The sequence below is a fragment of the Podarcis filfolensis genome, assembly GCF_964270895.1.
Source record: "Podarcis filfolensis genome assembly, chromosome: 8".
Classification (NCBI taxonomy): domain Eukaryota; kingdom Metazoa; phylum Chordata; class Lepidosauria; order Squamata; family Lacertidae; genus Podarcis; species Podarcis filfolensis.
The window spans coordinates 19,827,880-19,847,660 of NC_139611.1; the positions used below are offsets into that span (position 1 = coordinate 19,827,880).

General features: G+C 48.3%; 1 protein-coding gene across 1 annotated transcript in view; it reads left to right on the top strand.

Moving 5' to 3' along the window:
- The window catches only part of VWA1 (von Willebrand factor A domain containing 1), a 39,230-nt gene that overhangs the window by 17,493 nt on the left and 1,956 nt on the right, over window positions 1-19,781 (top strand). Inside the window, exons 2-5 of the mRNA XM_083628763.1 lie at window positions 343-906; window positions 14,053-14,331; window positions 18,150-18,422; window positions 19,251-19,520. Coding sequence (XP_083484889.1) covers window positions 343-906; window positions 14,053-14,331; window positions 18,150-18,422; window positions 19,251-19,520 — 1,386 coding nt within the window. The remainder of the gene's footprint in view (window positions 1-342; window positions 907-14,052; window positions 14,332-18,149; window positions 18,423-19,250; window positions 19,521-19,781) is intronic.

Below are 19,781 nucleotides of genomic sequence, written 5' to 3' on the forward strand. Positions count from 1 at the left end.
TTTTATTAAGTTTTACGTTACAAATTTAAATTCAAGCATTAAACACCAACATCGTCATTTAGGATTCCCTGAATCCTCCTCCCTTCCATGGTTACTATTATCCATCTTTTTTCAACTACTTCACTTATTTTCTGTTTTTCTTAAATAACCCATTTTTAGTTTTTAGTACATTACAAGCGTTACTCAACTGCTGCCAAAGTTTTTAGTTGTTTACAGTGTTCTCTGAGACACATTGTAAATTTTCCCCGTTCCTTCTTAAAGTTCTTCTCTTCCTGGTTTCTGATTTTCCCGGTCAATTTCGCCCTTTCTGCCCCATTAATTCTCATCCTGTGCCTGTTCTAGGTCCTCGTCCCATCGCTCCGGATTTAGAAGGGGACCTTCTCTTCCTCCTGGACAGCTCTGGTAGCGTCTCCTACTACGAATTCTCCCGGGTCAAGGAGTTCATTGCGGACCTCCTCAGGCCATTTGCCTTCGGCCCACACGATGTCCAGACTGGGGTTGTCCACATCAGCACCACGCCCACGATGGAGTTCCCCTTTGACCGCTACCTCTCCACTGGGGCGGTCCAGCATGCCATTCGCAGCATCCAACAGGTGATGGGCGACACCAACACAGGCAAAGCCCTCTCCTTCGCCAAAGACATGCTTTTCAGTGGGAAGGCCGGAGCGCGGGCTGATGTCCCCAAGGTGATGGTGTGGGTGACCGACGGCTTCTCTACAGACGACATCTCCCAGCCAATGCAGCTCCTGAAGGACATGGGGGTCACGGTTTTCATCGTCAGCACGGGGCGTGGGAACTACTTGGAGCTGTCCGCCGCTGCCAGCCAGCCTCCAGAGAAACACCTGCATTTTGTGGACGTGGACGACCTGACCATCATTACCAAGGACCTGAGAGACTCCATCGCAGGTAATTGGGTAGCGTGTCAAAACAAACAAATGCCCGGCCAGATCAGATCTGTTGGGTCTTGTCTCTGGCCTGCCCAAGTCCCAGAATGCAGTTTGGCAGAAGCCCCAGTACATTGTGGGTACATTAAATTGACACATACACAAAGCCTACTATAATACATAAAAGGTAAAGGACCCCTGGACAGATAAGTCCAGTCAAAGGCGACTATGGGGTTCATCTCGCTTTCAGGCTGAGGGAGCTGCCGTTTGTCCACAGACAGCTTTCCGGGTCATGTGACCAGCATAACTAAACCGTTTCTGGCACAATGGAACACCGTGATTGAAGCCAGAGCGCACAGAAATGCCATTTACCTTCCCACCTATTTATCTACTTGCACTGGCGCGCTTTCGAACTGCTAGGTTGGCAGGAGGTGGGACAGAGCAATAGGAGCTCACTCCGTCGCGGGGATTCAAACTCACGACCTTCCGATCGGCAAGCCCAAGAGGCTCAGCAGTTTAGACCACAGTGCCATCTGGCTCCCTTGGCCTGAATGCAAGATGAGTGCTGTAACCCCATAGTCGCCTTTGACTGGACTTAACCGTCCAGGGGTCCTTTACCCTTTTTTTATCTTGTAATACCTAACTATGAATTAAGAATGACTCTCTCAACTTCATTCCTGCAGTTCTGCTTTGAGAGTAGAATCCCATTCATGTCATCTACTTAGAGGTAAATTCCACAGGGTTATCTTCAGTTAAGTCCAACTTTTTTTTTTTAATAAATATTTATTAGAATTTTCAATTTTATACAAACAAAAAAGAAAAAGAAAAAAGAAATATTAAAAACAAATCAATTTCAATACCAATTTTCAATAACATATTTCCTTGACTTCCTCATACCTCCCCTTCTTGTTTTCTAGTTCAAATTGTTTATCCAGCAAATCCTAATCTCTTAACATTCCATTTAACTAACACCTTATTTTCCAATCAACTTCTTAAATTTTGTAACTTGAACAATATTTATACCAATTCTTTTTACCATAACAGCTAGAGACCACATAAATTCAATCCAGCATCTTTCAAAGTTCATTAATTCAGTTAAGTCCAACTTAGAGCAGACCCATTGAAACGGATGAACCTAAGTTAGTCATGTCCATTAACATCAATGGGCCTAATCTGAGCAGGATCAGCATCCGCTATACCCCATGGTTTCCAAACTGTGGGTTGTAGCCAATGCTAGACCCATTGGAATGCCAGAGTTAGGCCATATTCACACCATACTATTATGCCACTCTAAACAGTCACCTTTATCATCTTCATTTGGGTAAGCCACTCTGGGTGGCTTACAACATATGGCTTCCCCCAAAGGATTCTGGGAGCTGTCATTTGTTAAGGGGTGAGGAGAGCTGTTAAGAGACCCCTTTCCCTCCCCTCCCAGAGCTACAATTCCCAGAGTTCCTTGGGGAAAAGGAAGGACTGTTAAACCACTGAGGAAATTCCAATGGAAATAAAAGCAGGGTTGGAAATGGCCAGTGTTTGTGTATCTGTGCCATGCCCATTGTTAAGTTGTGCGTGAACATATCAGACGACACAGCGATTCTTCCAAAGCAGCTCTTTATTTGTAAGCTGGAACAGAACTGAACTGAAGAGCTCAGTCAGCCTGCTTATATAGAGCTCCAGAACAACGTAACTGTAGCAGCTTTCTAAAACTATCCAATCACTGAACGTCACTTTCGATCCTTCATTTGCATAACTATCTACAGTATCCCCCTGCTGGCCCAGGGTGAGAACTTCAGTACATAACACCCATAATGGAAATAAATTCAACAAACATGATCAGCGATCAATCTTGTCATTGCTTTTAGTCCGCAAACAAGGCACCCACCCACAATTTGAATTACACATCCTTTGCTTCGAAATGAATGGGGCAGAATAGCATGACAGTGTCGTGTACATGATCTGTTACTCGAGTTACATGATTTCAGCACAGCAGACGATGAGATGAATAACCTAACATTTGGCAGAAGACAAATTGCAGCAGAATGGAAACTGGGCGCCGAGCACAGGGCAGAACAGGAAAACGATGCCTTCTTAAATCCCTGTCTCTTAAGAGGTCCGTCTTTCGAGCAGGGAATCCAGCATGCTCCAGATCACAAGCCTCGTTCCCCAAGCAAAGGCCGAAACCCCTTGATCCGACTTGCTTGCATGTCTATTACCCACAAGGCACCTCCTTGCTCCTTTATTGCTTTCACCCTGGACATTTTCCCTGCAGCTGCAGGCAGTTCTTGGGGCTGCTAATGGTTTGGAAACTCACGAGGGTTACTATGGAGCCAGGAAAGCTTCCACCCATTCCTTGGCAAGTTTGCATTCCTTAATCTTAGGGGATGGTTTTTGTTTCATGTATTTTTATTATTTTTTAAAGTCCCTTCTGCAGCTTGAATAGTTGCTTAGCACTAAAGTCTTTCCTCAGCCTTATTTTGCTCCACAGCTCTGGCACAAATTCATTTCGCCAGGGATAATAATAATAATAATAATAATAATAATAATAATAATAATATTTTTATACCCATGCCATCTGGCTGAGTTTCCACAGCCATTCTGAGCAGCTCCCAACAGAATATTAATAATGATGATGATAAACCGACAAAACATCAAACATTAAAAACTTTCCTAAACAGGGCTGCCTTCAGATATCTTCTAAAAGTAAGGTAGTTGTTTATTTCCTTGACATCTAATGGGAGGGCGTTCCACAGGGTGGGCGCCACCACCAAGAAAGCCCTCTGCCTGGTTCCCTGTAACTTCGCTTCTAGCTGTGAGGGAACCACTAGAAGGCCCTTGGAGCTGGACCTCAGTGTCCGGGCTGAACAATGGGGGTAGAGATGCTCCTTCAGGTATACTGAGCCAAGGCCGTTTGGGGCTTTAAAGGTCAGCACCAACACTTTGAATTGTGCTCGGAAACGTACTGGGAGCCAATGTAGGTCTTTCAGAATTGGTGTTATATGGTCCTGACGGCCACTCCCAGTCACCAATCTAGCTGCTACATTCTGGATTAATTGCAGTTTCTGGGCCATCTTCAAAGGTAGCCCCACATAGAGTGCATTGCAGTAGTCCAAGCAGGCGATAACCAGAGCATGCACCACTCTGGCAAGACATTGCACAGGCAGGTAGGGTCTCAGCCAGCGTACCAGATGGAGCTGGTGGACAGCTGCCCTGGACACAGAATTGACCTGTGCCTCCAAGGACAGCTGTGAGTCAGTCATGGGCCAATTGGGGCCCACTAATCTTTGCCTCTCCAACCGTGTCGCTGGATGATGATGTCACTGGGTGATGACAGCCAATGTGACATTAGCTGATGGGCAGGGCTCACTCCTGCTTGACCAGCAGGTTTGGACTCTCCTCTCGTCAGCTGGGTAGTGGAGGGTCTGAATCCTGCTGGGTACTGTGGAAAAAGCACTTGGGAGTTAGACCCCTCCATCCGTCCCTTGGGTCAAGTCTAACAGATGAGCAGGAGTGCCCACTGATTAGTCAGCCAGCCAGCTGACATCATGTGGCCCTCCAAGTCTCCCTCTCTGGTCCTCAGATCTGTACCCAGGCCACACACCCTTCCCCTCAGCTCCCCACACCCTCCCTGCCCCACACCTCCAGTACGGCTTTCATGAGTGTCCCGGAACTCTGCTCCTTCTTGCATTCAAAGCACTTATAAACCGTTCGAGATTTAAACATCTCTCGGCAGTGTGCAGCATAAAAAGAAGGAACGGCGTCGTTAACACAGAATGACAGCAAAAATACCAGCAAAGTAAAATCATGCAAGAATAAAATGAATTGGAATTTAAAAGGATAAAAAAAACACTCTTGCTTGTTTGGATGTAGGATAGAGGTGGAGCGGAGGTGTTAGTCTGTATGAAAAGCAGCTTAGTGCCCAAAGGTAATAATCAGATTTGTTGCTCCCTCCCCCCGCTCCCCCTTGGATGGAGAAAGGTTCCAGGAGACTGTTCTCTGTCCATTCAACCACTCTGTTCAAGAAAAATCAGGCCTTGGGAGATTAACAATCTCCACTGCCATGGAAACCTCTGTGGCCCTTGACTCCTTTGCAGCACATGGCTGCGGCCTTCAGAGCAATGGGGGGGGCTTCCATTTTTCACCCCAAGGCCATTCCCCATCTTGCACCCACTGGCACCCATCAGGACTCCTCTGAGCAGATAAAGCCGTCCTCGCCAAACTGGTGCCCTCCAATGTCTGGTCTCCCGAACCCGCTGGAGGGCACCAGGTTGGCAAAGGCTGCTGCAAAGCCACAGATCAGAATGATGACCAGCTTCTGAGCTGCGGGGCTGGGAGGGCGTCCGAACCACCCAGACTTGGCTGCCCGGGAGGACGCCCAGAAGTTGCACTATGATATCATAGGAGGCCTTTTTTTCAAAGGCCCCCTTTGTCGAGAGGCACAAGACGGGCATTGTTCCGTCAAGCTGGGCTGGTTTCTCCTTGAATTCCCCGCATCTGCCAGCAGCTGGTTGGCATTGCCCGCAGGACTGGCTCAGCTCAAGCCAAAGCAATGCTTCCTGGCTGCCCATCCCTCCCTGCCCCGCCTCCGTGGACTCCCTTAACCTGGAAGAGGCAGAAAGGAAGAATTCTCCTCGGCTGCATATGATCTGCGCAAAGCAGAAAGGGCAGCTTGTGCTTTTCAGAGATAGACACACCACGGGATTTTGGCCTTCGATCAGAGCTGGATTTCGGAGAGCACAACCAGTTTGCCCGTACTGGGTGCTGAGCTGAGATGGTGCTGCAACCATGACAACAATGGAAGGCGAGAGGCAGGAGGCACCAAATTTTGGCGTCGCACAGCGAGCTGCTGAAATTTTCAAGCCCAAACTCCGTCACTGCTTCCATTCCAGGGTGCAGGATTCCCCCAATATTTTCTGTTCTCTGTTTGCCATCCCACAGGTGCAAAGAAAGAGAGGGAATGACAGGGCAGGCATAAAATTCAGAGGGTTGTTGAACTCACAGGCTGAGATATTATTATTTTGAGATCTGGGCAGTGGTGCCCTTTGGGGCTGATAGGACGGAAGGCAGGGAGCATGACAGTAGGTGGCGCCAGAGCCAATAAAAGGCAGAGCGTACTGGTTCTAGTGTTGTCCCTCTCATACTCTTCCCTGCTGAGTTCCACAAGGAGCAACACTGAGACAACCTCTTGGACTGGTTGTAAGAAGGCAGGCAGGTGGGGGCTGGCTTGGTGGGGCAGAACCTTTAATAACAACAACAACAACAACAACAACAACAACAACAACAACTTTATTTATTTCCCTCCCTCCCCGGCCGAAGCCAGACTAAGAGTGGCTAACAACAGTAAAAGTAACACACTTCACATAAAATCACAATCAATTAATTAAAATACATTCTAAAATCATCCTGAGGGTCACATTTCCTTCCAGGGGCCACATGCCAGTGTGCGGAGGGCCAGAGGCAAAAGTGGGCGAAGCAACCAATATTGCAGCTGTCAGTCAATCAGAACAACTGTGAACTGGGTGCCCTTGACGCGGTATTAGATCAGATCTATGCCATAGATTCATTGAAAGCATACGGCTTCTCCCAAAGACTCCTAGGAACTGGATTCTGGGGATTGGAGCTCCAGGCATTTGCAGGTTTCTAAAGGAGCCATAGGGACGCGCGTGGCGCTGTGGGTTAAACCACTGAGCCTAGGGCTTGCCAATCAGAAGGTCAGCGGTTCGAATCCCCATGACAAGGTGAGCTCCCATTGCTCAGTCCCTGCTCCTGCCAACCTAGCAGTTCGAAAGCACGTCAAAGTGCAAGTAGATAAATAGGTACCGCTGCAGCAGGAAGGTAAACGGCATTTCCGTGCGCTGCTCTGGTTCTCCAGAAGCGGCTTAGTCATGCTGGCCACATGACCCGGAAGCTGTATGCTGGCTCCCTCGGCCAATAAAGCGAGATGAGCGCCGCAACCCCAGAGTCGGTCCCGACTGGACCTAATGGTCAGGGGTCCCTTTACCTTTTTAAAGGAGCCATTTCCTCAGTTTGTGAAGATTGGCTGCAAGCTGGCAAGCAGGCCGCTCATGTTGCGTCCGGGGCGCCTGCCAAGGTTTGATCACCAAGTTGACAGGGAGGCAAGGCGTGTGTCATGCCGAGAATGAGGTGCAGCAGGAAGGCATGGTCTGAGGTTCACATGCCAATCGCACGTTTGACAACCTGGATTCCACACACACCCCCACACACTTGTAGCTGCTTCTTCTCAGGCTGAGTGATGTCACCTTTCTTCCCTGGGGCTGTCTGTGTCCGCAGGAACAGGGCTGAGAGAGCACAGACAGCAACGGTGCAATCTCTGTTCCCCTACCTTTTATAGCAGGGGAGCTCTCTTCATCCTGAGAGCCACCTTCCCTTCTGGGCAACCTTCTGCAGGGGGGATACCAGGGGTGGGTGGGGCCAGAGGCCAAAGTGGGCGGAGCAAGAAATGCAAATATTGATTTTAAAAACAACTGCCTTGGTCGCACTGGTTGATGATCTCTGGTGGGCTAGGGACAAAGGTGAGAGCTGTTTCCTAGTTCTGCTGGATCTCTCAGCGGCTTTTGACACCATCGACCATAACATCCTTCTGGACCGTCTTGAGGGGCTGGGAGCTGGGGGCACTGTCATACAGTGGTTCCGCTCCTTCCTCCTGGGCCGTGTTCAGAAAGTGGTGGTGGGGGATGAGTGTTCAGACCCCTGGGCTCTCACTTGTGGGGTGCCTCAGGGTTCTGTCCTCTCCCCCATGCTTTTCAACATTTACATGCAGCCGCTGGGAGAGATCATCAGGAGGTTTGGGCTGGGTGTTCATCAGTATGAGGATGATACCCAGCTCTACCTCTCTTTTAAATCAGAACCAGTGAAGGCGGTGAAGGTCCTGTGTGAGTGTCTGGAGGCAGTTGGAGGATGGATGGTGGTGCTGACCTTTAAAGCCCTAAACGGCCTCAGTCCAGTATACCTGAAGGAGCGTCTCCACCTCCATCGTTCTGCCCAGACACTGAGGTCCAGCGCCGAGGGCCTTCTGGCGGTTCCCTCGCTGCGAGAAGCCAAGTTACAGGGAACCAGGCAGAGGGCCTTCTTGGTAGTGGCACTCGCCCTGTGGAACACCCTCCCACCAGATGTCAAAGAGGAGAATAACTACCAGACTTTTAGACAACATCTAAAGGCAGCCCTGTTTAGGGAAGCTTAATAGATTATTGTATTTTAGTGTTTTGTTGGAAGCTGCCAGAGTGGCTGGGGAAACCCAGCCAGATGGGCGGGGTATAAATAATAAATTGTTGTTGTTGTTGTTGTTGTTGTTGTAAACTAGTTTCTACACACACGGTCCTTCGCTCCTCCTCATTCTTCAGCCAGGCAAGCGAGGGACAGGATCAGAGTTCCAGCCAGGAGAAAACACTCAAGGAAGTTGCAAAGCGTGTCTGGCGAGGGGGGCGTGGCCTGGGGAGAAAATGGGTGTGGCTGGCGAGGTGTGTGTGGCCTGGGGAAGGGGGTGTGGCCTGTAGAGAGGGGCGTGGCTGGTGAGGAGGCATGGCCTGGGTCAATATTAACTCAGCGGCAAGAGGGAGGGAGTCTAAAACCCAAATAGAATGTCGAGAAGAGAATGCCCTAGAGTTCGGTTTTTTAAGAGATGCTTTGCAAACAGCTACTTCAAGGGAGGGAGAGCTGCTCACCAGCTCAAAGAGGAGAAACGGCACAAGAAAGCTTTAAGACAATGAGGGTTTGAAGCAAAAAGAGTGTGGATGCTATCAGGCAGTGGTGGTGAACCTCAGTTGTTGTTGTTTAGTTGTTTAGTCGTGTCCAACTCTTCGTGACCCCATGGACCAGAGCACGCCAGGCACTCCTGTCTTCCACTGCCTCCCACAGTTTAGTCAAACTCCTGCTGGTAGCTTTGAGAACACTGTCCAACCATCTCGCCCTCTGTCGTCCCCTTCTCCTTGTGCCCTCCATCTTTCCCAACATCAGGGTCTTTTCCAGGGAGTCTTCTCTTCTCATGAGGTGGCCAAAGTATTGGAGCCTCAGCTTCAGGATCTGTCCTTCCAGTGAGCACTCAGGGCTGATTTCCTTAAGAATGGATAGGTTTGATCTTCTTGCAGTCCATGGGACTCTCAAGAGTCTCCTCCAGCACCATAATTCAAAAGCATTATGGTGCTTTTGAATTATGGTGAGCCTCAGTCTGAGGGGCCAAATCCGGCCATCGGGACTCTCCCCAAGCCACACTCTTCACTGGCCTGGCTCAGCACCCTCCTTGGGTGTTTTTGCTTAACTGGAATGCATGCTTGAACTCTGATCATGCCTCTTGCTTGTCTGGACAGAGGATAGAGAAGGGTGTGTTTAGAAACTAGCCTATTAAAAACTTATATTCATCGCTCCATTCCCTATTGCCTCTGGCCCCATCTACCACTTCCACACTTTTCAGTGCAATTCCCTGACACATCCCTTCCAACAAAAAATAAGGCGATTCCCCCACCCACCCACCCAAAGCATTTTTTTATTTTGATCTTTTTTGCACAAGAGCACCAAATCCACTTTAACTGAGCAACCTGCATTTATTTGCCTGTAGGCAGTTGACTCTCATCTGCAATGCAACCACAATGTGGGTGTACCCATGTTGCAGATGGGAGGACTGAGGCTAAGAGAGAGGAGAGGGACAGGGAGAATTTATGCATCGCCTACAGATAGATAGGAAGCAATTAAGATCCGATTTCCAAATCTCAGCTACGGAAATGAATGAAGCTTTCAACGTTCTCAGGTTTGTCAGAGGGCTTGCATCTGTCTGGATGCTTTGGGCGGGGAGCGACGTGATCCTGCACGGTTCTAGCAACCTGGCGGCCCTCTGGGGTAATGTCTGTACAGTTTCAAGGCCTGCCGAGCGTGCTGGAGAGATTTCCGTGCCTTGGCAGGGCCTGGCTTGGGATGGGCTGGAGCCTGTCTCTGTACAGTAGCGAGCAGAAAACTGGCCAGGCCAAACGCAAGGAGCTCACATGCCCCTGGCCTGCCTGGTGCCTGATTTATTTATTTTTAACTGAAGGCAAAGCAGGCTTAAAGCTTCCTCCAGACCCGCAGCAAGCTCCTTCCTCCCTCTATCGACTTCCCTCTTTCACTGACAGCGATCAACAGGCCTGGTTAGGAGCCTGGCAGCTAAGGGGGGTGGGGTGGACAGAATATGTCCTTTAAGGGGCAACATAGGGTATGGTTACCATATATTTTTCAATGAATCCAGGGACACTTTTTTTTTTTTTTTTTGAAGCTGAGTAGCAACAGGGAGTCAGTAGTGTTGGATGGTGAGGCAAAAGACCCTGGGCCCAAGCACACATGCATATTGTATAAAGGTGCAAAGCCCTTCTTTCGCACCGAGCGGCGGCTTCGTAATCTGGTGAACCAGGTTCGCTTCCCCGCTCCTCCACATGCAGCTGCTGGGTGACCTTCTCTGAAGTCTCTCAGCCCCACTCACCTCGCAGAGTGTTTGTTGTGGGGGAGGAAGGGAAAGGAGAATGTTAGCCGCTTTGAGACTCCTTCGGGTAGTGATAAAGCGGGATATCAAATCCAAACTCTTCATAAATGTGCAGAGGTTTTTTTAAAAAAAACAACTGGGCAACAGTGCACCTTTATACAATATGCATGTGTGTTTGGGCCCAGGGTCTTTTGCCTCACGATCCCCACAACTGACTCCCTGTTGCTACTCAGCTTCAAACAAAAAACAAAAAACAGGCCACCCGTGACTCCTAAGCCTTCCCCAATCTCCTTCCCCCTTTGTTTTGACAGATCAGGGGCTTGGGAGTCATGGGCAGGCGTCCGTTACCCAGGACGAGCCAGCCTGGTAGTGCTGTGGCGCAGGGGAAAATGTGGGCACCATGGCAGCAAGCAGCTCCTGAAGCCAGCCAGAGCCAACTGTGCTACCAGGCTGGCTCCGGGCTGCTGAGGCTGCCGCTGCCACGTTTCCCAGGGACAGATTTGCAAATCTGGGGACATTCTGGGGACGGAATTTGTCCGGGGACAGATTTGCAAATCCAGCAACTGTCCCCGGGAACGTCTGGTAACCCTACCACAGGGCAGGAGTTTGAAGCATGAAACTGTGTCCCCATTCAGCAGAATAAGAAAGAAGACATCCCACCTGTCACCATGGCAGGGCTGCCTTACAACGTATGATGTAATAAACATTGCTTTGTTGTATCCAATGCTAGACCTTCCCAAAGTAGACCCATTGAAGTGAATGGGCATGCCTAACAGATGTCCATTCATTCAAATGGGTCTACACGGAATGGAACATCCCATCACCACCTAAAATGGGGGGGGGAACCTTTTTCACCCCTGCGGATCAAGTCCTTTTCTCTCCCACCTCACCTCTTGAGGGCTGAGTGTCACTGGTGGGCTGAGCTGCCCACCTGTCAATCAGCTGGTGTCACACTGATGTCAGCCGACCTTTTTGGCACATTAAAGTCTGGTTTGCTGGATTCTCCTGGTGTTGCCCTCATAACCAGGAAGGGATTTAACCTGGGGGTTAATCAAGGTCTTGCTTGGGTCTGCAGGGAGATGTTCGTGCAATTGAATAGGAGCCAAGGATGAACATCTGGCCGTTCACTCCAGGAGTTGGGAACATCTAACCCTCCAGATGTTGCTGAGCTGCTGTTCCCCATCGCTCCCTGCTAGCATGGTCCAAGGCCAGAGGGATTCTGGGAGTTGGAGTCCAGGAACATCTGGAGGACCACTGGCTCCCCAACCCTATCCTAGACCCAAGACTGAAATGCAGTGATTTAGGAGTAGCTCACAGCCCCAAGAATAGTCCCTAAAATCCAATTCTCGGGCCCAAGCTTGAGATCTTCAAACCCTGCCCCCTGGAATATCCCCAGGCGTTTATTTATTTTTATTTCATTTGTTGAATTTGTATATTAGGCATTCTCTCCCTAATAAGAAGCGAAGAGACCCACCAATTTCTAACCTTCAGATTGCTCACACTAATGTAGATGATGTTGTCTCTGCTTCCACCTGCTGGTCTTGGGGGAGAGATGCAGAGAGCAGAAACACTTGGGGGGATGGGGCATGTTTGACTCACCTGAGCCTCTCCACCTCCTGAATAAGTACTTTTAATCTAATAATAATAATAATAATAATAATAATAATAATAATAATAATAATAATAATTTATTATTTATACCCCGCCCATCTGGCTGGGCCTCCCCAGCCACTCTGGGCGGCTTCCATAGAAACCAAAAATACAGTAAGATATCATACGTTAAAAACTTCCCTGAACAGGGCTGCCTTAAGATGTCTTCTGAATGTCAGGTAGTTGTTTATCTCTTTGACATCTGGTGGGAGGGCGTTCCACAGGGCGCGCGCCACTACCGAGAAGGCCCTCTGCCTGGTTCCCTGTAGCTTTGCTTCTCGCAATGAGGGAACCGCCAGAAGGCCGTTGGTGCTGGATCTCAGCGTCCAGGCAGAATGATGGGGGTGGAGACGCTCCTTCAGGTATATTGGACCGAGGCCGTTTAGGGCTTTAATATCAAGTTGTGGGGCTGTCTGCAGCACTAGTCCTATTCAGAGCGGACCTACTGAAGTTCATTGCTATATTGGGGTCTGGAAATGTAATTGAATTGGTTTCTTTAATGCAGTGGGTCTCCAATTTTTTTTTCTCTGGGTCACACTTTAAGAATAAAAATTTGCTCACACCACACCAACGTTTTTATTGATAAGAAATACATTGGAAAACCTAAAGAAACAACCCCCAGCAGTGCTTGATTTATAACAGAAAACAACTACAGTACTTTACAATATGATCATGGGACATCGATAAAGTGTAAAGCAATGCAGTTACATAAGAACACAAATCATTCCCAAAATATAATTATAAGCAAGCCTCTTACATGTGCACTTTAGTATGTATACAAACTCAAGGAGATGTGTGAGCTTGATTTTGCTGGGTAATTTCATTTATATGTCTAATTTGAGACAAACATCTCCTTATCAACAGAAGGAAACCTTTCTCTTTTCTGATCTTAATAATAGTAGTAATAAGTATAGTAATTTATTAATTGCATGCCACCCACCTGACTGTTGCCCCAGGCGGCTCCCAACAAATTATAAACCAAAGTAAAACATCAAACCTTGAAAACTTCCCTATACAGAGCTGCCTTCAGAAGTCTTCTAAAAGTCAGATAGTTGCTTATTTCCTTGATACCTGTCAGTTTGAAAATCCCTGTTCGCAACAATATATCATGGAAAACTGCAGAAGAATGGCCAATGTGTGGGTGCTGTTTCTGGTTGTAAATCCAAACAAGATTATTTTGATACTAACCCTGTTTAAATGTTTCTTTGATTGTCCTTCAATTTTTCCTCCACACTTTCCATCCTCTCCTGCCACATGTTTTGAGAACCACTGGTTTAATGGCACAGTTAATTGGTTGAACAATGGTGGCTGAGAGCAGCAAGTCGGTTTTCTTTTGCCTAGTTGTCTAATCATATTATTTCAATACTCTCTTGTTGATTTTCATTTGTCACATTTTACCACTTGTTTTGAGCCTGTTTTGTTTCCTTGTTTGCCATGAATTTCCCTTGCTTTCATAGCCGATTATTACGTGCAATGTTGCTTTTCGTACTAAAGAAGATGCCATACTTAATTGTGCTTCACAAAATGTAGAAACCCTCTGATATTTTGGGTGTTTGCTGTTTATTTAAGATACCTTAGCCTATGTTGCAAACGCTCAGAGTTTTGTTTAAACAGAAGCAGTGTGTAAATCGTCTAGATAGGCAAATACAGTGGTACCTCGGGTTAAGAACTTAATTCGTTCCGGAGGTCCATTCTTAACCTGAAACTGTTCTTAACCTGAAGCATCACTTTAGCTAATGGGGCCTCCTGCTGCCGCTGCACCACCGCTGCACAATTTTTGTTCTCATCCTGAACCCGAGGTACTATTTCTGGGTTAGCTGAGTCTGTAAGCTGAAGCGTATGTAACCTGAAGCATATGTAACCCGAGGTACTATTTCTGGGTTAGCTGAGTCTGTAACCTGAAGCGTATGTAACCTGAAGCATATGTAACCCGAGGTACCACTGTAAATCATTTCATGGACATGTCTAACCCAGAGAAACTGGAATGGATATATTCACCCTTCCCTACCTAAGAAAAAAACATTGATCAGTGAATCACCTTGCCTTTCTCCACTCCAGGTGTGATCCAGGCCAAGCGTCTACGTGCGACCGATATCTCAACAAGCAGCTTCCGCCTCATTTGGCCCAAGTTTTTGACACGGGAGACGGGCTATTACGTCCTGGAGTACGCCGCAACTGGAGACCCCAGGCGGAAACTGACCAAGCAGCTGACAGGTGACCACACCAGCTTCCTGGTGAGCAACCTGGTGCCCCAAACCACGTACGAGGTCGCCCTCATTCCCGAGTCCAACGAGAGATACATGCCACCCCAAACCACCAGGGTCACCACCTTGGAAGGTAAGACAAAGAAGGTCTGGAGGGGGGCGGGCACAATGGAAAGCCATCCTAACTGAGCCAGTGGCCAACTGAGAGGCAGAAGTTCTCTGGCCATTCTTTTTGGTCCAGCTTTCACTTCCATACATCACTACTGGGAAAACCATAGCTTTAACTCTGAATAAATAGTAATGAATAAAATAAATTGTCAGAGTTCAAGGATACATTCTAGCCAGGTAAAAATTCTCAAGTAGGGGCAAAAGAGAATCAGTGAGGGGTGTGCGGTCTGGGGAGATTTTCAAGGACTACTCAGAGAAGCCTGTTGGACACATTTGGCCTCCAGGCATGAGGTTTCCTCCTGCCCCAAAACTAGATGGTCACATTATCTGATGGGACATAAGGTCCTTCCAATGTTCCTATGGAATTTTTAAAAAAATAGCTTCAATTCATCCTTCCCAATGTTTGCTGATCCACGCAATAGATATGGAAGCGATTGGTCATGTTTTCCTTTCATTCACTGCAATGACAGCTCCAGGATTTTAAGGGCCGAGAAATAATTACCTCTTACCGGGATAAGCAAGTTTTCACGTCAGGCACCTAATTCTTGCCATTGGTGAAACTCCTCTCAGTAGGGGGAAAAAACCCCAGGAAGCAGATGGTGAGATGAGGTTTGGCATGGCTCAGTCTCTGCATTGTGTTGGAAACTGCTCTTAAGGGGGTTATTATGGGATGCTAGTGCCATTCCACTTTGGAGCAGCTCTTACACTTTGTTCGCTTATGTCACAGCTGGGATAGATAAAAGGAAGGACTTCTTCATGCAGCCAAGAGCCTAAGTATGGAATTTGCTCCCATGAGAGGCAGTGAAGGCCAATAACTTTTGGATGGCATTAAAAGAGGGATAGAGAAATTCACGGAGGAGGAGGAGGCTGTTGGTGGCAGCCAGCCACAATGGCTATGATCTGCCTCAACTTTCATTTATACCTAGTTTGGGAAATAAGTTAATAATAGTAATAATTTTATTAATCATGCCCCGCCTATCTGGCTGGTTTCCCCAGCCACTCTGGGGCAGCTTCCAACATGTACAAAAACATAATTAAACATCAAACATTGAAAACTTCCCGATACAGGGCTGGCTTCAGATGTCTTCTGAAAGTTGTGTAGTTCTTAATCTCCTTGACATCTGATGGGAGGGCGTTCCACAGGGAGGGCGCCACTACCAAGAAGGCAACTGCTGAAAGGTTGTCACAGGAACCCCAATATCAGGAGTCCTTGCTCCGGGTTCATATTCTACGCTGCCATAGATTCCCTGAATTCTTCGCTCCTAGAAGCTGTCAGCATGCAGCAGTTGCCACACCCCAGAAAATGGCTTTGACTGGCCAGCTAAACCAGATGAGGACACCCTATGGGTCTCAAACCCAAGACTTGGTGAGTTAGAGATCTCACCTGCCTGAGAAGACAGGCTCTGGGGGATTGAGCAGACAAGACCAATAGTGGGTCCAACGGTCAAGAAGGCCTTTTCTGCACATGCTGTAGAGCAGCGGTTCTCAATGTGTGGGTCCCCCAGATGTTGTTGGACTACAACTCCCATCATCCCTGAGCTCTGGCCTTGCTAGCTAGGGGTGATGGGAGTTGTAGTTCAAGAACATCTGGGGACCCACAGGTTGAGAAAGGCTGCTGTAGAGGGAAGTGAGGGGCAGATGAGGCTTGTCAACCTGGGAATGGAGCCCATCTAAGAGAGTAAACCTTACACAAATCCAGAGTGGAGTCCCTAAGATGGTTGGATGGTGCCTTGTATAATACAGTGGTACCTCGGGTTAAGTACTTACCGGTAATTTGTTCCGGAGGTCTGTACTTAACCTGAAACTGTTCTTAACCTGAAGCACCACTTTAGCTAATGGGGCCTCCCACTGCTCCTGCATGATTTCTGTTCTCATCCTGAAGCAAAGTTCTTAACCTGAGGTAATATTTCTGGGTTAGCAGAGTCTGTAACCTGAAGTGTATGTAACCTGAAGCGTATGTAACCCGAGGTACCACTGTAATAATAATAATAATAATAATAATAATAATAATAATAATAATTTATTACCTATATCTTGCCCATCTGGCCGGGCCTCCCCAACCACTCTGGGTGGCTCATTCCGCCCAGAGTGTATACCTCATTCCAGCCAAGCAGGTGCCAAACGTATTACTCTGCTTTCCTTTGGTCTACATCACTGAGGCTGAGGGGAAAGGCTTGTTTTCTGGGCAGCCCGGGAGCCCCTTACACTGCCCAGGCTTGCGCCCTGCTGGGGTCACTAATGCAGGTTTGACTTCACCCCCGGAGGCGCACTCCATTGTCTCTCGAGACAAGACAGATGCCGAGAACAATAGGCAGGGAGTGGCCGAGGTTTGAGCCCTCCTTCTGTTGTTGTTGTTGTTTTTGTTGTTCGGAATAAAATCTTATTCAATTGATACTACAGATATGGCCATGATTGCTCTGCTCCCATCTTAACTGAGGGAGTGTGTCAGAAGTTGCCTTGCACCAGATCTGTCTGTGCCTGTCAGGCATGGAGAGTCCTCCCCTCCCTTCAATAACTTCGCAGATCAGAACTAACGAGCAGTTAATAGGTTTAAAAAAAGTAAAGGGACCCCTGACCATTAGGTCCAGTTGTGACCGACTCTGGGGTTGCGGCGCTCATCTCGCTTTATTGGCCGAGGGAGCCGGCGTACAGCTTCCGTGTCATGTGGCCAGCATGACTAAGCCGCTTCTGGTGAACCAGAGCAGCGCACAGAAACGCCGTTTACCTTCCCGCCAGAGCGGTACCTATTTATCTACTTGCACTTTGACGTGCTTGCGAACTGCTAGGTTGGCAGGAGCAGGGACCGAGCAACGGGAGCTCACCCCGTCACGGGGATTCGAACCGCCGACCTTCTGATCGGCAAGTCCTAGGCTCTGTGGTTTAACCCACAGCACCACCCGCATCCTTTTATTGTAGCATCATGTTGCGAGCACAAATACACAGCTCTCCACAAAGAGGGCAGTTGGCTAGTCTATTCCTCCTTCCGACGTCTGCAGCATTTTGGGCTCCAATGGGAAGTTCCTCCCTCCCTCTGACTCCTTTGCTCTATGATACATTCAGACCACTGAGTCCGTGGTGAGTTGGGGGGGGTCCCCCACGCCCTCAAGAGACGTCTCAACTAGCTGCCCCCTCCCTTCTGGTTCTGTTGTCATTATCTCATAACTGGGTAACTCCTCTCTTCTTCTTCTTTTTGTTAGAACGTTTATTAATTTTCCAATAAAAGACATCCAATTAACATATCAAATCATAATCCAATAAAAATAAAAAACTAAATTTAAAAAGTTCAAATTATCTTCTGAATTGTAATTTTTAATTTTACAACTTCCCACAGTCTGAACCTTGAGCATGTCCAAATCTCAGTCCTGCCTCTCATCGATATTTCCATATCTCAATTTTATCTCTCCAAACTTCTTTGTCTCTGGCTCTGCGATCCTCAATCATGTCAGAAATCAGATAACCTTTCATCCGTCGAGTGCAGATTTGTTTGTGTAATGTACCTTTTCAACTGTTTTTTTACCTGAATTTTGGCACGGCTGGGGTCTGGTCTTGTGGGAGTCAGCCATTTCCCGCCACCAGAAATAGGAAGTCTGCGTAACTCCTCTCTAAGCTATTCAGCTTCTGTCTCTCTCTCTCTGCTTCTGAACATGCTGTGGACAAGGAGGGGGCGACTCTTTCCCCGTCAGCTCTCCATCAGCGAGAAGCTGGTCTTTATTCCCCAGTCCTCGTCTTCAGACCATTCCCTGACAGTGCCCCCTTTCCAATCTGTCTACCTTCTCTCCACAGAGCCCATCAGCCCAGCAAGAGTCCTCATCTCAGATTCCAGGCCCCACAGCATCCGGGTCAGCTGGGCGCCCACCCCGGACAGCGTGTCCGCCTACCAGGTCCTGTATGGGCCCCTGCCTGGAAACGCAGTCAAGCTGGTGGAGGTTGATGGGAGCCTCAACTCCACCATCTTGGATGACCTGACTGCCAACACCACCTACTTGGTGACTGTGTCTGCCATTTATAAATCGGGCAAGGAGAAAGCACTGTCGGCCAAGGCATGCACAGCAGAAGGTGAGGAGGTATCCATGCCCTCCACAGGGACAAAATTTGGAGACAAGGGAGGAAGGGTAGTGCTAACGAATTAAACTGGTGGCACAGGTGCATTTCCTACATGCTCGGAGGCCACAAACCAAAGAGAATGTGTCTCAAGATGCTGAAGAAATGTGGATTTTCCCCTTTCCAAAATAGCCCAACGTGTTCTGTCTAATATGTGGCAGCCGAGGCCATACAACAACGGTCCTGAAAGGCCTACATTGGCTCCCAGTATGTTTCCAAGCACAATTCAAAATGCTGGTGCTGACCTTTAAAGCCCTAAATGGCCTCGGCCCAGTAGACCTGAAGGAGCATCTCCACCCCCATCGTTCTGCCCAGACACTGAGGTCCAGCTGCAAGAGCCTTCTGGCGGTTCCCTTGCTGCGAGAAGCCAAGTTACAGGTAACCAGGCAGAGGGCCTTCTCGGTAGTGGCACCCGCCTTGTGGAACGCCCTCCCACCAGATGTCAAAGAGAAAAATAACTATCAAACTTTTAGAAGACATTCCCTGTTTAGGGAAGCTTTTAATGTTTAATAGGTTATTGTATTTTAGTGTTTTGTTGGAAGCCACCCAGAGTGACTGGGGAAACCCAGCCAGACGGGTGGGATATAAATAAATTAATAATAATTAATTGTTGTTTTTGTTGGTGGTATTGACAGATCTATTTGTCCCATGGCAAAATGGGCGTGGTTTATGAGACGGGGAGGAGCTTTGGGGACCAGGCTGCCAATAGCATACAGTTATTTCTGTTGACATTTGCTGATGGAAATCCACTGTCTTTATGCCCTCTTTCTTCTTGCTGGGCAGAGAACTCCAGGATAAAGCACCTCCGCTTCGAAGACTTGAGCCCCACCACCGTGAAGGCCTCATGGGAGCCTGCCGACGGCAGTGTCCTGGGCTACCGGGTGAGGTGCCGGAGGCAGGCCGGCTCTTCGACTCTCCTCAGCGTCTCGCCGCAGATCCACAGTGTGCTGCTGTCGGACCTGGCGGAGGGCAGCACCAACAAAGTGTGTGTCAAGCCTGTGTACAGGAACCAGCAAGGGAAAGGCGTGTGCCGGATGGTCCACAAACAGCCGGGTAAGCTGTGGGGAGACTGCGACACCCTCCAATGTGGATGGCCTTGCCTGAGAAGGAGATAAGATGGGTCCATGGAGGAGAAGGTTGGCAGCATCTACTAGTTGTAGATGCCATTGTTGGAGGCAGTTATGCCTCTGATCACCCGTGACTGAAGAGTCACGATTTATTCATTCATCCCATAAAATTCACACACCCCAATTTGCTTGGAACTTTGTGATACCAGTATATTAGGTTTGATTTTGGTATGGAGATCTACTCCTA